General features: G+C 35.4%; 1 protein-coding gene across 2 annotated transcripts; it reads right to left on the reverse strand.

Annotated features, from left to right (window-relative positions):
- Positions 1–845: 845 nt before the first annotated feature.
- LOC110101665 (3-ketoacyl-CoA thiolase 2, peroxisomal) lies at positions 846–17,040 on the reverse strand. 2 transcript variants are annotated; one of them, XM_020829658.2, is made up of 14 exons: positions 16,919–17,040; positions 16,688–16,764; positions 14,890–14,974; positions 14,651–14,777; positions 14,456–14,554; positions 14,298–14,365; positions 14,076–14,183; positions 13,927–14,004; positions 13,193–13,325; positions 13,009–13,105; positions 11,864–11,987; positions 11,657–11,765; positions 3,389–3,472; positions 846–987 (listed from the first exon to the last, which is right to left on the reverse strand). In XM_020829658.2, the coding sequence occupies exons 1-14, from the start codon at positions 16,997–16,999 to the stop codon at positions 905–907; spliced, it is 1,353 nt and encodes a 450-aa protein (XP_020685317.1). In that variant the 5' UTR covers positions 17,000–17,040; the 3' UTR covers positions 846–904. The 2 variants fall into 2 exon arrangements, with proteins under 2 accessions (XP_020685317.1, XP_020685318.1); XM_020829659.2 differs by lacking the exon at positions 846–987 and adding an exon at positions 2,112–2,239.
- Between the last annotated feature and the right edge of the window lie 2,897 nt (positions 17,041–19,937).

Genomic DNA, 19,937 nt, shown 5'->3' on the forward strand with positions numbered 1-19,937 from the left:
GTCATTAATAGAGTTACACGTTTTAGATATCTTGGATCTATTGTTCAGGTGAGTGATGAGTGAAATGATGGGGGGATTATTATCAGCAGAATTCAAGTTGGATGATTGAAGTGGAGGAATGCATCGGGTTGTATGTGTAAGAAATGTATTTTGCAAATGTCTAGTGAGAACATCCATGACTAAAGCAAAAAGATATGGGCTTAAGGCTGATCCTTGATGTAACCCAACCGAAATAGGGAAATACTTGGTCAATCCACCTTGTGTTTGAACACAAGAGAGAGAGAGAGAACCTAAGTGTAATTAAGAAATTTTTAACAATTTACAAAACTTCAAATAAATTTTAAATATTTTTAAAAATAACTATCATCACCTACCACCATCACGACTAGCCGAAAGCCAACTGCCTCTAACAACCACAAATGACCATCATCGACCATCTTCACAAATCATTGTCGCCTAACACTTTGTTTGGGACACGACTTTTTTACCACTTCTTGAAGTAGCTTTCTAGTACAAAAATTTAAATTTTTATACTAAAAAATTGCTTCAAGAAACAGCAAAAAAGCTGTTCCAAATGAAGCCTAAATTAGATAAATTAACTTATTTAATATTCAATAAAGATAAAAACAATCTATATTTCAAAAGGACTACAATATAAACCAAAATAAAATATATCAATCATATTTTAATTCATATTAAAATATTAAAAAAATAAAAATATATGTATAAAGTGATCTCAAGCAATCCCTAAATAATCCAAAAATGCAATTAGCAAGGCCTAAACTTATATAAGAATGAGACTGCTTTATTATTAATCAGGTAAAAGAAAGGTAGTCATTGAGTTCAATAACTTATTTTAAAAAAATAGAGTTCTGCTTCAACAGTCAAATTAAAATAGCAGGCATTAAGAATGGGCAATCTGCACATTACTGAACCGGTCAACTGTGTCTCCTCTTTCAAAAACAGCCGCAGCTCCCATTCCAGAGCCTGCACAAAGAAGGATTTTCAGTCTGAATCTCAGCTTCAGGCTTTGTTAAAATAGCTTTTTAGTACCATTTTTTTTAATTTTTAAACTAAAAAGTTACTTTAAAAAATAATAAGAAAGTCGATCCAAATGAAGCCTCAATCATATGAGTGCTGAAAATCGATAGATTCAATTTCAGGCTTCATTTGGGGCGTAAAAAGTTGCGTAAAGAAGCAGTAAAAAAATCGTCTCAAACGAAACCTCAAACTTTGATGTTCAATTTCAATTATTTCAGGGTTTCAAAACTATTTAACATAATAATTGGTATATTCAAAATATAATATGGCATAATTTAATAATTAAATATTGGTTTTGTTTTTGTTATGAATTTCAGTAAAAAGATTGGCAGTTTTGATTGAGTTTAGTAGGAGAAAATTGGACCAAATGGATTTCGAAGCCTTTGATTTATTTATTCTTTTGACGAATGCAATACCTGAAAGATCAATCAAATTTTATATTTTACCATCTAAAAAAAGTCCTAAGAGTTTTAGAACTCATACTGAATAAATTCTGATCAAGATATGCTAGCCCTTTTCTTTTATTTTTAAATCTTAGAGGCCTCAGCTGTTTCATCGATGCTGTTGAATTATTCTGTGCGGACACCGGACGGCCTGGAAACCAATTAAAACACGCCACGTCATTCAATACCAAGGAAAAAAAATGAAGTGACGCATTCTGGTTGGTCTCTGGATGCCGTACAAGATCCGCACAGAATAATTTTTCCATTGATGCTTGGCCTCCAAAATTATCAAAACCAGTCAATAAACCAGTTTAGTAGAGGTCTGGGTGGAAAACAATCCCAAGCAACCCAATTTGATTGCTTTTTATTGGAATTGAAAACCATACATATAGCTTCACTACCAGCTCAATCCAACAAATAACAAAATTGTTTGGTTTTCAATTGAGAGAGAGAGAATGTTTGGTTTCAAAAAATTTTTTTTGCCACATTTGAGCCAATTAAGTTAAGGCAAACTTCGAATTTTAAACTTTTTGGTTGACAGTCAAAGCTCCCAACCAACATATCAAGACGAGTTATGTTGATTTTCAATTGAGAGAGAGAGAGAGAGAGAGAGAGGTACCAATGCACAAAAACAACAGAGTTCTGCCTCAACAGTCAAATTCAAATAGCAGACATTAAGAATGGGCAATCTGCACATTACTGAACCGATCAACTGTCTCCTCTTTCAAAAACAGCTGCAGCTCCCATTCCAGAGCCTGCACAAAGAAGGATTTTCAGTCTGAATCTCAGCTTCAGGCTTTGTTAAAATAGCTTTTTAGTACAATTTTTTTTAATTTTTAAACTAAAAAGCTGATTTAAAAAGTAATAAGAATGTCGTTCCAAATGAAGCCTCAATCATATGAGTACTGAAAATCGATAGATTCAATTTTAGGCTTCATTTGGGGCGTGAAAAGTTGCTTAAAGAAACAATAAAAAAATCGTCTCAAATGGAACCTTAAACTTTGATGTTCAGTTTCAATTATTTCAGGTTTTCAAAACTATTTAACATGATAATTGGTATATTCAAAATATAATATGGCATAATTTAATAATTAAATATTGATTTTTTTTTTGTTTTTTTGATGAATTTCAGTAAAAAGATTGGCAGTTTTGATTGAGTTTAGTAGGAGAAAATTGGACCAAAATGGATTTCGAAGCCTTTGATCTATTTATTCTTTTGATGAATGCAATACCTGAAAGATCAATCAAATTTTATATTTTACCATCTAAAAAAAAGTCCTAAGAGTTTTAGAACTCATACTGAATAAATTCTGATCAGGATATGCAAGCCATTTTCTTTTATTTTTAAATTTTAGAGACCTCAGCTGTTTCATTGATGCAGAGAAATTATTCTGTGCGAACACCGGGCAGTCTGGAGACTAGCCAGAACGTGTCATGTCATCCAGTACTGAGCAAAAAAATGAAGTGGCACATTCTAATCGGTCTCCAGACGCCGTCTGGTGTCCGCACAAAATAATTTTTCCATTGATGCTTGGCCTCCAAAATTATCGAAACCAGTCAATAAACCAGTTTAGTAGAGGTCTGGCTGGAAAACAATCCCAAGCAGCCCAATTTGATTGGTTTTTATTGGAATTGAAAACCATACATATAGCTTCACTAGCAGCTTACTCCAACAAATAACAAAATTGTTTGGTTTTCAATTGAGAGAGAGAGAGAATGTTTGGTTTCAAAATTTTTTTTTTTTTTGCCACATTTGAGCCAATTAAGTTAAAGTCGCACAAATCACATAGGCAAACTTCGAATTTTAAACCTCTTGGTTGACAGTCAAAGCTCCCAACCAACATATCAAGACGAGTTATGTTGATTTTCAATTGAGAGAGAGAGAGAGAGAGAGAGAGGGGTACCAATGCACATGGAAATAATTCCAAATCGGCAACCATTGCCCCTGCGCTTCATTTCATTTAACAATGTACTAACACAGCGAGCACCTGAGGAAAGCATGCACAGCCATTTCAGTGTTGGAGAAATTTTTTGAAATGAGAGCATACAGGTTACTACGAAAACAGATCAAATTCTAACGCAAGACAACATTTACACAGATTGAAGCTTCACATCAATACAGAGCTACTTATATAGATAGATTACAACTAAGCATCTGATAGAACTAATCAAGTGACAATTCGAATGTTGCATTGCCTATTGAAAACAAAGAGGGTATGGGACCGAAGAAGGTTCAAGCGTGCTGCAGATGAAATTAAGGTTTTGTTTGGGACGAAATTTTTCACTGTTTTTTAAAATAAATTTTTAGTATAAATTTTATTTTTTTATTAAAAAACTACTTTTATGCCATACCAAACAAAGCCTAACTCATATTCCAAATAGCAGTTTATGGTCCTTTTCGGGAAAAAAAGTTTTAAAAGTGAAGTTATTCGAGTAGAAGCTGTTCATATAATTTGCAAAAAAAAAATTAATATCTCAAATAGTTTTTTTTTTTTATCAAGAAGATTGAAAAATAAAGATTCAGAGAGACAACTTTCAATGGCAAGGATAAGGCTAATGATGATGATCTGTATCAATGTTCAAATAGCCAGAGACTGCTTGTAAAATAACAACACTCGGTCCTGTCCATCCGTTTGTGATGGCTTTCTTGTCATTGAAGCTAGTTTACTAAAACGGAAGAACCAAAATAACTCCACCCTACAAAAAAACAGACCTTAAAACTCAATAAAAAGGGTTATGTTACTTTTCCTATTGGATGGACCGAATAATGTTTACCTAAAGCCTTTCCTTAAAAGGTAATGAAGAATAGTATGATGGACGAGCTGAGCATGTGGGCTCCACTAGGATGGGCGGCGGGTAAGAAAAGCAAAGAAGATTAATTTCACTTTAATTATATATCATAAAAAATGGAAAATGAGAGAGAATTAGGAAGGTTTTTTTAGGGAAAGATGACTGATTTGATTGAGAGGGAATTATGCAAGTTTTTTTAGGGAAAGAGGGCTGATTTGATTGAGAGGGAATTAAGAAGTTTTTTTTAGGGAGAGATGGCTGATTTGAATTCAGATTTGAGAGGCAAAGATTTATTGAGAGAAAGAGGGGGAAAAATGACCGCTTTAAATTCAATTTTGGGAGGAACGTGTGAAGGTTTATATTAGAGTTAATTGTGTTGTTTTATTTTCATTATGTGATATGTGTGTTTTCTATAGTTTTTATTTGAAGTTGTTCCTAATAGCACCAAAGATTTGCGGTGAGCCGATCTATCTCTCGAATAGAATATCAACTTGTATCATGATTTGTTGTGTCTATATCAATAAAATTAGCCCATAACCTCTTTCTTTCTCGCTGATTTCCGTTGCATTTTCTCTTAGCTATTGTTGTTTTTTCTATATGGAAATCGGATTCCTATCATAGTGTCTCTCATTTTCGCCATACAAACATAAGGCTAATGGCTCAATTTAATAAAAATCATGATTAGTGTATCGTTTCCTTGAATGAAACACCAACTCAGATGAGACCCACATACTATGCTTATGAGAAAAAAAATATTGAAGGGAAGATCTACATACAAGATAATTAAAAAAAATGAAAGAAATTACATAAAACTAAATTGATCAAAGTGATCTGCAAAGTCAGAAGTTCCCCAACGAGATTCTAGCCAAGTGGACTTGAACTTCAGTATGACCACCTCTTTTGATGATATATGGTGTGAAAGGAGAGTTCGAACAAGTTAATGTGCTAGGAGCAATGACTAGGTAACATTTATCTTTATGGGATTCTTGCAGTTTGTGTTTGTTCTGGCTGGGCGGCGGAAGTTGGTGGCTTTTATAGGGAGACATTGATAAGGTTGGAGAGGTTGGTGATTTGCTAACAAAGCTCGTCAAGGTTTGCGTCCAGTTACTCGTGATTAACAAAGGTGTAGCTACTCCAAGGTTCACTTGTGGCAGGACGATGCTAACATTCTTCTTCTATGTCTCCTTTCCTCAACGCAAGAAGCAAGAACAAAAAAATCTCATGGACGATGATGCAAAAGAATTTTAACGAAGAAAACTCATTGAGCCAATAATAACGAAGAATATACACATCAAAAGTTCATAAAGAGAGAGAAGTGAAAGCGCAACCCGAGTTAGCTACTTGATGAGGAGGGGAGAGGAGCACAATCATCTAGATTCAAAAAAATAGGAACGAGCAAGATTGGACACCGAAGAATTTTATAGTGGTTCAGTCAAGCGACCTATGTCCACTATGCGATTGAAATGCTATTATTCAACCTAGAGAGTGGTTACAAAGAAAGCATCCAAGTGATCCCTTTAAGGAGAAAAGGTGGAAAAAACCTTATAGTCCAGGCTATTATGATTCTCCCCTTTAAGAGGGAAGAAGAAGAGATAAGAAGCCCGAATATGACTTCGCACTAGTGGAGGAATGGTTTGAAGTCTGCAACTTCCAACTCGTTGTTTTCTCACTGTGTGCCCCCTTTAGTCTCCTTGCCCCCCTTTCTTATTTGACCTGCTGCTTTTTAAGAGTGCTTACAAGTCCATAATTTTCTCTTTAGGGGTACCTGCTACATGGTACCATTGCAAGATAATGATTATAGGATGTAGTGTTAGGCATTGCATGCCGTGATGCGGGATACGCTATCAAGGTCGTTGAAAATGAGATCATAGAGACAAAGATGCTAACGGGGCAACAATCATCGGGGTTGGTACGTAAACGATGCCAAAAGAGCGATGGTGTGGAGGAGATATTCTAACACATCATATATGAGGTTGACATGAAGGTAAGAATAATTTGAGACCTCTCGAGGCCTATTCACTGAGAGGAGGGCTGAGGACCACTCCGAGGGTCTTCTCGGGGAGGATCTCCTGACGGGCAGAACAAGAACTACGTAGAAAGGTAGAAATGCAGGTTTATTGACTAATATCGTGTGTAGTGTTGCGACGGACCTCCAAGACGTATACAATTTTCTGAGTTACACCAATTATTTATGTTGAGGATTGACGAAAAAAATGATAGTCTAAGACAATATCAAAGATAATCTATCAGGATTACACCATGGAGTTTAGAAGACAACAATGACTTTGGGAGTTAACCTTGAGGAAGCACAAACACTATGAACAACTCTAGTTTTTTTTCCTAAATCCTTTGAGAAATTTGTCGTTTGCCTATTATCGACCTGTTAGGATAATATTATGGCAATGGCTATAGAAGAAAAAAATTATGGGAGAAAAGGATAATCCCCAAAATCTTTTAAGAGGAAATGACTTTGACTTTAAAAATCAATGGAATCCTTGTCCAATGCGGACACATAAGGAGAGTTATTCAGCCTAAAGATACAGAGCCATGCAAAATTTGATCAACATTAAGAAGACCTTAATCACTATCGAGTTGGTGACAAGATTGGGTTTAAAGACACATACACATAATTCTTACTCTTTGGGATGGATTCAAAAGGGATCTATGCTTAAGATAGATTGCCAAAGTCTGTAGCAATTTGTAATAACCAATCACTACATCAATGAGATATAATGCAAGGTAGTTAGACTGAACCTATCAAGTCATCTTTAGTAGCCCATACCTGCATCATATGCATGAGGTGTTGTATTGATGTCCTTGATGAGGACATTGAAGATCAACGGCTACGATCGTGTCTATTTATTTTCATGTATTTTATTTGTTATTTGTATTTTTCCATTTCTACCCTCACTTGAGGGCTTTGTTTTATGTTTGCCCTAGGGGCAATTGTGTCTTTTTTATTGTTCCTCATCACAATCGTATGTTGGCATGAAATATTAAAGCCCTCCCCTTAACCTAGCTGGAAAGGGGATGATGATTAGATCTCGGATGAGATGAAAAGTTTTATGATTCTTGTTATGCTCGTTAGTGAGGTTCACGTGTGATCTCCTTAAATCGAGTTCATGAGAGGAGAAGCCCAAGAGGAGGGTTAATTCGCAATAGCCAATTCGTCACAATGCTTTGTGAAGAGTCCGAGGTCTCGCGATAGTTCTTACGTACTCTGTTGTGAGTTTTTCGTTTGTTATGCTCTATCTTTCTTTCTTGTTACTTTCTTGTTCATGTTCTACTGCTCCTTTCTCCCCTACTTGCATGCCACCCAAGTATTTCCCCTAGTCCACCTCTCAACGTTATGTCACGGCCACGATCGCACTAGCGCCACCACGACCCCTCATATCTGCCCGGCCTAAACACTGCGCTACGCGTCCTTTCTCCCTATGAAATCCTTGCCTAATTTGGGTAATTTGATCTTTGGACGAGATTCTTTCGATAATTTCCAAAATCCAACATGAATTTGATTGTGAAATCTTCCTAATATTGTCATTCAATTGCTTTGGACACAATTCTTTGAAAATCAATTCTTTTGAATTTCAAATTCAAATGGGATTTGTTCTAATTACTTTCATAATACCTAAGAGTTACAAGTTAGTGACTAAAGGCATGGACATCCTAGTCATGCCCCACATTCGCCTCTTGCCATTAATGCCCGGGCCACGGACGCCTTCATATGGGCTTCCCATTATTGCCCTATTAGAGAATCCCCCTCCCTATTATTGTTGGGAAAAATTCAAACCTTAATTTCAAGATAATTCCCTCCATTCTCACTTAAAAACTGAAATTCCTTTCAGTTTTCCCAAGCCCTACCCCCTCATAAATGCCGCCGGCCCCCCTCTTGGCTCTCTCCATTAAATGAGCATTAATCCTCCTCTTTATTTGGATCTTAAGATTCAAATACCTATTTAAATTAATCTGAAATAAATTCAGGTTTCCGTTTAGAAGGTTTTTCCCTAATATCACTCTTCCCTAGTCCGTGATCTACTGAGAAATTTTCTGCCTTCACCCAGCAGCTGGCCCACAGTCCAAAGATTCCTGTTTTGCTGTCCAGGAATATCCCGCCAGCCACCTGTTCCTTCAGAACTGAGAAATCAGCAATTTCATCCCGCTGATCTGCTGATTGAATAGTCCCCATTGCAGCCCAGAGATTTCCAGCAAGTTTCCTTTGCTGTCCAATAATTTGGGAGCTCCCGTTTGATGTCCAGGAGTGCCCAAATCAACAAGAAAACTGTCCAAGAATACCTCCTTGCTGCTGTCCAGAATTTTGGAGCCTAGAAAACTGCTATCCAGCATCCTTGAGAATCAAAATTGCTGTCCGGAATCTGCTCCAGGCCACCTACTTCCGATCCAACCAACAAAACACCACCGGAACGTTGTATAACTTCATTTGTTGGGTGAAATTCTTCTCCTAACGCTCTTATCTTCCTAGTTTACTTTTCGTTTATGGTTTTTAATGGATTCATGAAGATCATGTCAATTATTCGCCGCTAGAACCTAGTAATAGGAAGAGTTGTGTGAGGGATCTTTCATAGACTAATCTTATTGTTAGTATTGGAATTTATTGTTGGAACGGTCCATGTATGCAATGTCGGATTAAGTTGGCTATCTTTTGAACTTAACTTTTATTCATGTGATTTAACCTAAGCTAAGTGCCATTTAATATTTATCTTATCGTTTAATTCCGCATAAGATCTTGCTTATTATCACCTCTAAATCTAAGAGTGCAAATTTTTTCTTAAGTAAATCATTTTCTCATGAGATTGTTTCACATCAGATGTCCTTACCATTGTTAGATGACTGAGGATGGGAAGAACAATTTGCTGAAAGACTATATGGTACTAACAACAAATGTCGTGAGGGTGAGACAAGTAGGTAAAATTATAGATGTTACACAAAAATTCTTATGTATGATTATCACGCTTGTTGTGGAGGAAGAAAATAGTATTGCTCTATCTCCATTAGGCATGACAAAGAATTTACAACTACAAATGTTATAAGCATATGCATTGCTCTTCTAGGAGGCACATGGGTTTCCACCAAAGAGGTCAACAAAGCATCATATTGAGTTGATTTTAAACGTGCCGTTACCAAACCTTTCAATATACTAAAACTTGGTCATCAAGAATGAAGAGATCAAAATATAGGCTGCAAAGTTATTGAAAAAAGGAGTTATATAGCCTAACAATTCTCCTCACGGATCACCAATTTTGATGATGCCAAAGAAAGATAACACCTACAGATTATATGCTAACAATCACAATCTTAATAAAATAAGAGTAAAGAACTATTATACACCATCGTGCATTGATGACCTTCTGGATCAATTGAAAAATGCAACCATCTTCACTAGGCTAGTAAGTTTATGAATATTCTTATCGAAAATCATATCATTGTGAAGTTAGTTCCAAAATCCTAAGATATTTGAGAATGACTCCAAAAGAATAATTAATCTTCAAAAGAAACTCAAATAAAAAATTTGTGATTTTCACTAATGTTGATTGGGCAAGCTCAATTATGGATCGTAAAGTCTACCTTAGGATGATCTATATTTGTGTGGGGAATTTATTTACAAGGCACAAAAAAAGCAATGTATCTATGCATATTATGGTTAAGAAACAATACTCATGTAATTGGGTTGCTAGCATAAGGACTAGATTAAATCATGATAAGAGTCATACTTAATGTTTTTATTTTTATTTTTATTTTATATTTTTTATATTTTTTTTAGAGTCATACTTAATGTGATTACTTGATATATGTTTTATTAGGTTTGATCAAGGATGAGTTGAAATTGGTGTCAATAAGCTAGTTCTCCAAAAGAGAATAAAAGTGGGTAATTTCTTTTATAATTAAGAATAATGCTGACATCTCTTTTTTTATTTTATTTTATTTTTTTGATAGTTAAATGGATCAAATTTAATGCCATATGGTTTTGATTCGAGTTTCTTTCTTCATATTATTTATCTATAATGCTAGAAATGCTATTTAGTTTCAATATTCTCTTTTATACCATGTTAATGGACATACTGCTATTAGTTACAAGCTAGAATGCTATGCTAAGTTGCTAAAAGGTCTGTGCATGTTGAGCTACAATTACTTAATTATAATTGCTTAATATGTGATATTTTAATTCTATAGCATCGCTCCTATCCACAAGATTTATCACATGTAAAGTGAATATATCTAAATCATATATATGAATACTTGCATGTGCATGTTGATTAATAGAATCCTCCTTATAATATTAGTTGGGAGTTGCTAATGTACTCACCTATTATGACTCTAACAACCAAATATGGTAGCGTATGTAAGAGTTGTGCCCGACTATGCTGATAGGAGATGTATCGACTAATGGTATGTTAGTTACATTTCCCCCACAAGCAGTATCATACGTAAGAGTTGTGCTTGTTTTTCCAATGGAGGATATATCAACTAGAGGTGACTTAAATTTTCAATGTGAAATAAAAATAGGGCTCTAACATGAATGTATAGATATTTATCTTAAAATGTAAATGCTATGTCAGATGATCTAAAAACCATCCATTCACTTTGTTTATTTGAGCTCCATGGTTAGGTCATGTCAAATATGATTCTATAAAATGGCCAAATGGTAAGTCTAGGTAGTACCCAAACAAAAAGGTACTTCTCAATAATAAGAAGTCATGCAATAATCGCATAAACCTGTATAGTGCATGCATGAAACAAGAAGCTACAGGAGAGCACCCGACACAGGAGCCACATAGGTTACTACATAGCCAACGCTTTTGCTGAAACTGAAACCTGCAACAGGATTACAAGGCTACATGGCTGAACGCAACATGAACCAGAAGATATGCCACAACTACAAGAACCGAACCACCCATGGGAGTCCATATCAGCTAAGCCCTCAATTTAATCCAAAACGAAAAAGAAAAAAAAAAAAAAAAGATTACGATGGTTGCCATGAACAACAGCTCAAATTTCCCAATTCCCATCCTATACTAAAGATTGTTTTTATGCCTATAGGCAACACATCAAATCTTAAATGTAATGTTACTACCAAAAAGTTGATCTATGAAACTAAGGCTTCATTTGGGATGGTTTTCTTACTACTTAAAGCAGCTTTTTAGTACACAAATTAAAATTAAAATTTTTGTACAAAAAAGCTGCTTTAAGAAGCAGCAAAAAAGCCATCCCAAACGAAGCCTAAGAGATGATGACTACTATTAATATCAGATCAAATTTTTCAAAAGGAAGGATCAAGACAAAAAAAGATAAGACGATAAGGTTTTTCTGTTTTTCTATATTTTTATTGCAATGTCCAGATACTTGAAAATAGAGTCTTAAAATACCTGTTGCACCCAATGGATGGCCAAGAGCAATGGCACCGCCATTAACGTTGACTTTTTCGGGATCAAGCCCCAACTCTTTGATGCAATATACATACTGAGATGCAAAAGCCTGATGCATCACAAACAAGTTTGTCACTACGGGGTAGAAAATATGTGCATACAAATGCATGGGAACCGAGATTTTTATTAGTAGGATTTAAATATTACCTCATTTATTTCATATAGGTCAATATCTTTAATTTGAAGGCCAGCTGCTCTTACTGCAGCAGGTATAGCAAAAGCAGGACCAATGCCCATCACAGCAGGATCAACTCCAATTGCAGCAAAGCTCCTACAAGTAGTAGTAGTAGCAGCACGGTCATAAAATTTATGATGATGGCAGTCTTTCAAGTTACTATAAAGACATTATTATTTAGAAATATGCAGGACTGAGGTTCAGCTGAATGGTCGTAAAATAACACAATCTAGGAAGATAATATGATAAATGACCACTTGAGAGATAACAGAGCAAAAGAAAAGCGAGATTTGTAATTGTGTGTAGAAAAGAGATGGCAGGCATAAACCCTATGCCCCTACAAACTATAAAGTAAATTTATCATTTTCCAAATACTCCTTGAAATAGGGACAAATACTAGGATAACCCAGAAAGATACCCTAATCCTTTGCCCACTGCGTTCTCTAGGAAGATGAAGCCCTTCCTTTTTGGGAGTAAGCGACTGGAAATTAGTTAAATATTATCAAGCAAAGAAAGCTAAACTGCAGAAACCATAAGAAACAATAATAAGTATATAAATGCACCAGATTCTACCAAAGGCAGCTCTCGCTTGGTACAAGGAGAAATCAGAACCTCGGAGGTGATGAAATGGGATCTTTGAAGGCTTGTAAACATAAAAATTAACTTTCAAATTGCCAAGTTGATTGAACAGCAAAGAAGAATATGGCATGCAAAAAGGAGGTAGTTGGGGGGTGGGGGTGTCTTAGATAGCCGTTTTCCATAAAAATGTCTTAATTTCATAACAGAGAATGTGTCATCATAATCCATTAAGAAGCTCAAGCAAATTCAAGTATAGCTCTTAAGAGATGGAAAAAAAACGCACGCCTACCAACACTAAGGTAGGCAGGTATGTCAACAGACTGTACCAAAGACAACATAGATATTTAAGTGACTATGCGATTTAATCTTTTCCACAGTTTTTTCGTTTTGTCAATTTTAATGACAAAAAAACTAAAACTACTGGTAATCATCTAGAATTCAAAGTAAAATATAATGCTAGATGAATTAGAAATACATCATCTTAATGATTTTTAACAGGACAGAAATAAACAAATCCATTTTAAAGAAAAAAACAAACCTGAAAATACCAAGAATGGGAAGTCCCTTTCGTATTGCGACATCTCTCCTCATGAGGAGGACAGCCCCAGCACCATCACTAAGTTGACTAGCATTGCCTGCAAAATTGTACATGTTGAATTAATACTAAAATTCAAGCCGCAGATAATCAAAATTACTGAAACAAATATACAAGTATCCTGCACCTGCTGTAGTGCTTCCACCCTTTTTAAATGCTGGTTTGAGTTTTGCAAGATCTGACAAGGATGTATTAGGGCGAACACCCTCATCCATGGAGACTGTAACCACCTTCTCAACTCCAGTCTTTGGATCCATGATCTTCACAAGAACAATAATACAGTTTCTTGAAAAAAAACAACAAATATATATGGGGCATGAAAATTACTATAATTCTCACTTATACGCAGTTTTTTATTATATGTATGAAGTTTGCAGATTTCCAAATTTGAGAGAGAATAATTAGTAAATGGGACCATGAAATGGTGGTGGGTTTTGGTACCCTGTTAGGCTTTGTTATGATAATATGTTTCACATTTATTTTAACATTATTGGCGATCACCTCAACTTAGTTTAGTTAATGATAAAAAATACACAAGATAAAGCCCTCTGAGCATCTTGTTTGATTACAGTGAGTTACATTCTAAACTATTCAAACATTTATGTGGTTTTAGGTACTTTTTGTTGAAATAGGTACATGAACCCCTGATATCGAGGGGTGGCCCCTTGTGTTGAACATCTAGTTGGACATGCTTTTTTTCTTTTGGGAGAACCTGCTTGAAATTTATTAGCTGAGTTGCTTTCAGTTTAATGATTTTTTATTATAATCCCTAGCTCTTTCCAATATGAGAACAACTAAACAGTGGGAATAAGAAAAAACCAACAATTAAAAAGCAGATCCTTAATATAATGAAAATTTCACCTTTGTTGTGACAGGTACAATTTCTTCTTTGAATTTGCCAGAAGCAATTGCAGCAGCTGCACGCTTATGAGATACGACCTGATCAATGTTCAGGAGTGTCATAATACAGCATGGGGTGAAGAACAAAAGTATCTTTGCATGGCACTCACAGCAGCTTGGTCTTGCTCCTCCTTTGTAATGCCATAGCGTTCTGCAACATTTTCAGATGTAACGCCCATTGGTAGGTAACAATCTTGGACTTGTTGAAGATATTTGGCCTTGAGATCGAATAAGTTCATTAGAAATAAAGGTTTTAATCCTGATCATCCAATACATAAGAAGTATATTATGGCATACAGTCAGAACAAAACGTGAGGAAAACAGAGAGAAACCTTTGGATTAGGCGACCCCTCCCATCCAACTTTGTTCAAAGTCATAGACTCCAAACCAGCTCCAATACCTTTCACAGAAAGGCAAAAGAAGAAAAACAACATAATTTCTGAAGTACCATAAGAACTGAATAATAAAACACATCAGAAAATTATTTTACCAATGTCATAGTATCCTGCTTTAATAGCAGCAGCAACATCTGCAACAGCCTGAAGACCAGATGAACATTGTCGGTTCACAGTTCTAAGAGGAACAGTCTCTGGTTTATTTGGGGAGAGAATACAGTATAAGCTAAGAATTAAATGCTAAAAACGAGACATTGAATGTTCAAGAAGAAGAAATTGGAGAAAAATGCCTGGGAAACCAGCATAGAAGGCAGCCATCCTGCACTCAATAGCTCTTTGAGACCCAGGGGCCAGGACGGTACCAACAATGATATCACCAACTTCATTTGGGTTCACTTTAGTCTTCTGCAACAACTCCTAATTAAGGCCAGAAACAAAATAGTGAAACTTAGAAAGTTTTCTCAAACAAATTGATATCTGGTCTTTGATGCAAGTTCCAACATTTTTCTATCGTAATATTTAAACAAACCTCTAGAAGAGGAGCTAGAAGGTCTTCTGCGTGTGCATCCTTGAAACCTCCTTTGTTAGCTTTGCAAATTGCAGTTCGGCAAGCACTGCAAGTACAAAAACAAATGTTAAATCATAGAAGAAATGGTCCTTTGTATTGTTTGCTTACGAAGTGCAAGCTTTCAACAAAGTGTGTGCGTAGCATCTTAATACATGGATTCTATTAGATGAAGATATGAAAATTATCTCCAAGTGCACCAAGATGCAGAAGAGGAATTGCAACTCAGGATTTGCGCTACATTACAAATGATAATACTTAATAAAATACTAAGAACATGTCTCAAAATCTGATTCAAGAGCTTATCATGGTGATTGGAAGAGCAGAATTGCCTTGATCATAAACAGAGATCCCACACCATTGGATCCAACTTACAAGTTCAGTTGCCAATAGAAGGAACTTTAGGATCAGCCAAAAAAAAAGATCTCACCCATGATCGGACTTTAAAAATAAGTGATTTGATAACTCTCCTAAAAAAGAATGACCTCCCATATTGACCATATAATTGGATATAAACTTTATTAGTTCTATTATATAGTCACCATGTAAAAAGGTTGAATTGACATCACACCTATAACAGGGGTTTCTAAAGTTTAATCCAGATAGCAAAGCCAAAGAACGCAATCTATTCGTTGGGAGCTTTGACTATTAATCAAGAGCTCTTGCATTCAAAGTTTGTATATTTGATATGTATACAAGTTTACCTTAATGGCTTAAATGTCCCCAAAAAAAAAAGTCGGAAGAGAATATTCTCATGTCACATCTGAAGGGGCTTTTCATAAATCCCTTGCTCTCTGTCCCTCTTTCTCTCTATTTTGTCAACCCAACTGGACCCTCCTTAAAAAAAATCAACTTAGTTTGGCTGAAGAAATCATAACATTCCCTAAATCCTCTGATAAAGTCTGCCCCAATTTTCACAAGAAAATTTTGGATCCAGTAATTATACTCTTAAAACATTACAGAAAAATGGGAATTTACAAAAGATCTTAATAGTTACTTTGTATAAGACAAATCAAATTAAGACAAGATTCACATGGGGATACAAGGCACATGCTCAAGAAGCATAGATACTAAACTGTTTAAAATCACACCAAGTTTTTTTTTTTTTTTGAATAAATTTCTTTGGAATGTGTTTTATTTTTATTTATTTCATACTGTTTTTAAAAACACTCAAAATATTTTTATTTTTTCAATGATCTCATGCAGCTCCATGCCTGCCACCGGACTACCCTGCTCCCGCCCCCTCTCACGGCCAGTCACCCCACGAGCATCTGCCGCTGCACACAGCCTCTCCCCAATCTCATCCAGCGATCAGCGATGCATGCCGCCGCGCCGATCACGCACAACCGTGCCAAAAATGCATCCTGACTGACCACTTCTCTCATAGTAAAAGAAAAGAAAAAAAAAACAACATAAAAATAACCTGGCATCAATACCCCTTTATGTCACATCAAAATATAAATAAAACAATAAAAAAAACACTCTGAAATTACCCGGTCTTACTGCTCACGACTAGCCATAAAAAATAAGGATTTTTTCTTTATTTTGAGAAAAAATAATAATAAACTCACGCTCAGACCGTCATAAATTAAGGCCTTCAACACAAGAACTTGTAGTCAACAAGCTAGGATCCTTCCAAAAGCAATTTAAAACTGCATAAGATTAAAGCAAATAGGCAAACCACCCCAGTTCGAATAAAATATATGCAGAATACTCATAAAACAACCACTACATTAGTTCAAGCACAAGACGAATAACTTACGCCACGATAACAACATCGTCATCAAAGCCATTGCTCCTCTGATACACCAAATTCTCCGTAGCCGCACAAATAGATCCCTGCGCAAGAAGAACAACCCCCTTCTTACCCCAAACCAGGTGAAATCAAAACCAAAACCATTTAAACCCAGATTGCCCAAATCCGATCAAGCAAACGATGAGACGAAGAAATCTCCCAATAGAAGCTGATCCATCTACAGAATGAGCTAATTACCGTGAGGCATGGAGGATCGCTGCAAGACAAGGGCTGCAGATGCCGCAGAAGAACCCTCTGCCTATCGGCCGCTCTCTCCATCTCTCTCTCCTTCAAGGACTCATAGGGGATCAGCGGGACAGAATTTCTCCTTATATAGGGTGGTACACTAACCGGTGTATGTTCCATGTAAATTTCCTTCTCAGTTCACACTAATTTCAGAGAAATTTGTAAATAATAGAAATTGGTGGACATTTATGTAAAAATATCATATTATTATTATTTTTAAATAAACATAATGTATATAAATTAGTTATATTTTAAATAGAATATTTTTTAGCCAATTATTTATCTTAAATAAATGAGGAGCAATGGAGAGGACTCAAAATTAAAAATTAAAAAATATTAATTTTAATAAATAATTTAAATATTTATTTATAGTAGTCTAAATATTATATCCAAATCAGCTCATCTTTATAAATATTAATTTAATAATTAAATATATTTATTTACTAAATTAATTGTATTAAAATATCATTTATAATTAACTATATATTGTCATAAAAAATAATATAATATGGAAATTACATATTATGTAATTTTAAAATATAATCAATTCAAATTACTATAAAATTTTATATTGGAAGCTAATTTAAAATAAAATTATACTTATTTCTGAATTTTATATTAATTAATTTTATCAGAATAATTTTCTGAAATTAAAAAAAAAAATCAAAAAGGGAAAATGAAAAAACTCGTTAAGGTTTCTCGCCAGTTGGTAGTAGCTTCAAAGAAGACTCAGCCTTTCTGTAGGTAAGGTGAGTCGAGAGGGAAGGATGAAAATTGCCACGTGGCAATTAGCCTATAGGTTAGCTAATAAATAATATCATTAAAAAGAAATTATTTATTTATTTTAAAATTTCTAATATTATACAAGTTGGTCTGACCTGCAAATGATTATATGAACGTAGAATGTTGGCCATTAAAGCTCAACATTGAGTCAAGCTCGAGCTTTCTAAATGAGCTCGAGCAATTCGAGTCGATTCGAGCCTATGAATTGTTTAACAAGTCGAGCTTGGGCTTAATAAATGAGCTCGATGTCAAGTAATAACAAATAAGCTTAGCCGATTAGGCAGTACTCGACTTCGTTTTACACCCCTACTCAGACGGATGAGAGCTCACTCTTATAGACAAAATGTGAAACGACTAAACGAGTATATACTTGAAAAGTGTTGAGTGACTCCAGTCCAATAAGATTACTGAGAGTTGCCTTAGATGCCCACAAAAAAAATCAGCCTCTTCGATGATCCGATTAGCAGAGTAGAAGTATGCATTTAGCAATGCATAGAAAGTAAGCAGCAGATCTAAAAATGTCTTGTTAGAAAAAAATTTAGAACGTCATTTTTATTAGATTTAAATAGAATTTGACTCTATAGTAGTGGGATAAAAACTTGATAATGCCTGTATTTTAAATTTATCAAAAATTAGAAATAATCTATCACTTCACCTAAAAATATCATTATCATTTATTTTAGATCTTAGAAATATTAAATGAGCTCCCGACTGTCAGTCAAATAACCAAAATAAGCCTAGCCTGATTAGCAGCATACTAGAACTCCTGTTACTTACCCCGCATACTCAGACCGATGAAGCTCTCGACTGCTTATAGACAATGTGAAACGACTAAACTGAAGTCATAATCTGTAAAAGTGAGTGACTCCAGTCGCCATTAAGATTACATAAAAGTATGCCTTAGATGACGCCACATAAAAACATGCCCTTCTGATGCACCGTGCCGATTTATGGAAAATTAGGATGTATTCGCATTTACGCCAATGACTACAGAAAGGTAGAGCAGACCTAACACTAACTGGGCTTAAAAATTAAATTACAATCGTCATTATTTATTTAGACTTTTTAAATGAGAATTCAACTCTATGATAGTTTAGATGGATAAAAACTTGCATAATCAGTATTTTAAATTTTAAAAAAAATAGAAAGATCAATCACTTACCTAAAAATGATCAATGTACCTATTTATTTTAGATACTATAAGATATTAAAGAAACAATCATCCAACATTAAGTCATATACAAATAATCTATATAATGCTTGTGGCCTCACACAACACAAACTCTTTGATCAACAATATTATTTAATTTCATATGCCTTGCTGTGAGCGACCCAACTAAGGCAAATTGTAGTCTATGCAACCTCATAAGATAATACGTACCAAATATAGGAATGTATGGCCATCATTACGTACACATTAATAAATAAATAAATAAAATAAAGATTATTTAGTGTTTATGGAAAAATTTTATGCATTTTTGAAAATTTTCCTTATAGGACCACAACCTGATGTCTTTTTCTTGTTTGGAGGTAAAGCACCCCGAGCGTATCCGATGAAGTGCATGCCACTTGAATGAACTGAATCATTTGAATTCCGCAACACAATAATTCTCGTTGAAAAGTGAGTGCAGTCGCAAGTGCCGGATGTGCACTGACTCTGAGCAGCATAGGCTCTTTGCTTTAAAATAGAAATATTCCTCTTGGGAGTGCTGCAATGCTTGTGTGAATAACCCTAGTTTTTTAAAAAGAGCTATTTTATTGACATAATTACCTTTAGTTACTATAGTATTATTATATAGTATATATATATATATATATATATATATAACCTCGATGGTTAGGGGTGTCAATTTCGAGTCACGGGTCAGGTTTGGGTCAAATTCAGAACTGACCTGATACTATTCTGGTCAACTCAAACCCGACCAGACCCGCTTCGACTTCAACAGCAACACAAATCGCATGACTTCGGCGGCTGGTGTTCGACGTCGGCTTCGGAATCGCGGGGTAGCCGACGTTTAGCAGCCGAGCAACAACAAAGCGCGGCAAACGCTGTCACGCGAGGCTCGGCAAGCGTGACAGCACAACAGCGCGGCAGACGCGACGGCGCAACAGGCGGGACAGCGGGGCAAGTGGGCAGGCTACGCGGGCAGTTTCTGAGGCTCGATGCACGCGGTCAGCCCGGGCAGGC

This window comes from Dendrobium catenatum, unplaced genomic scaffold (genome assembly GCF_001605985.2).
Source record: "Dendrobium catenatum unplaced genomic scaffold, ASM160598v2 fragScaff_scaffold_772, whole genome shotgun sequence".
Taxonomy (NCBI): Eukaryota; Viridiplantae; Streptophyta; class Magnoliopsida; order Asparagales; family Orchidaceae; genus Dendrobium; species Dendrobium catenatum.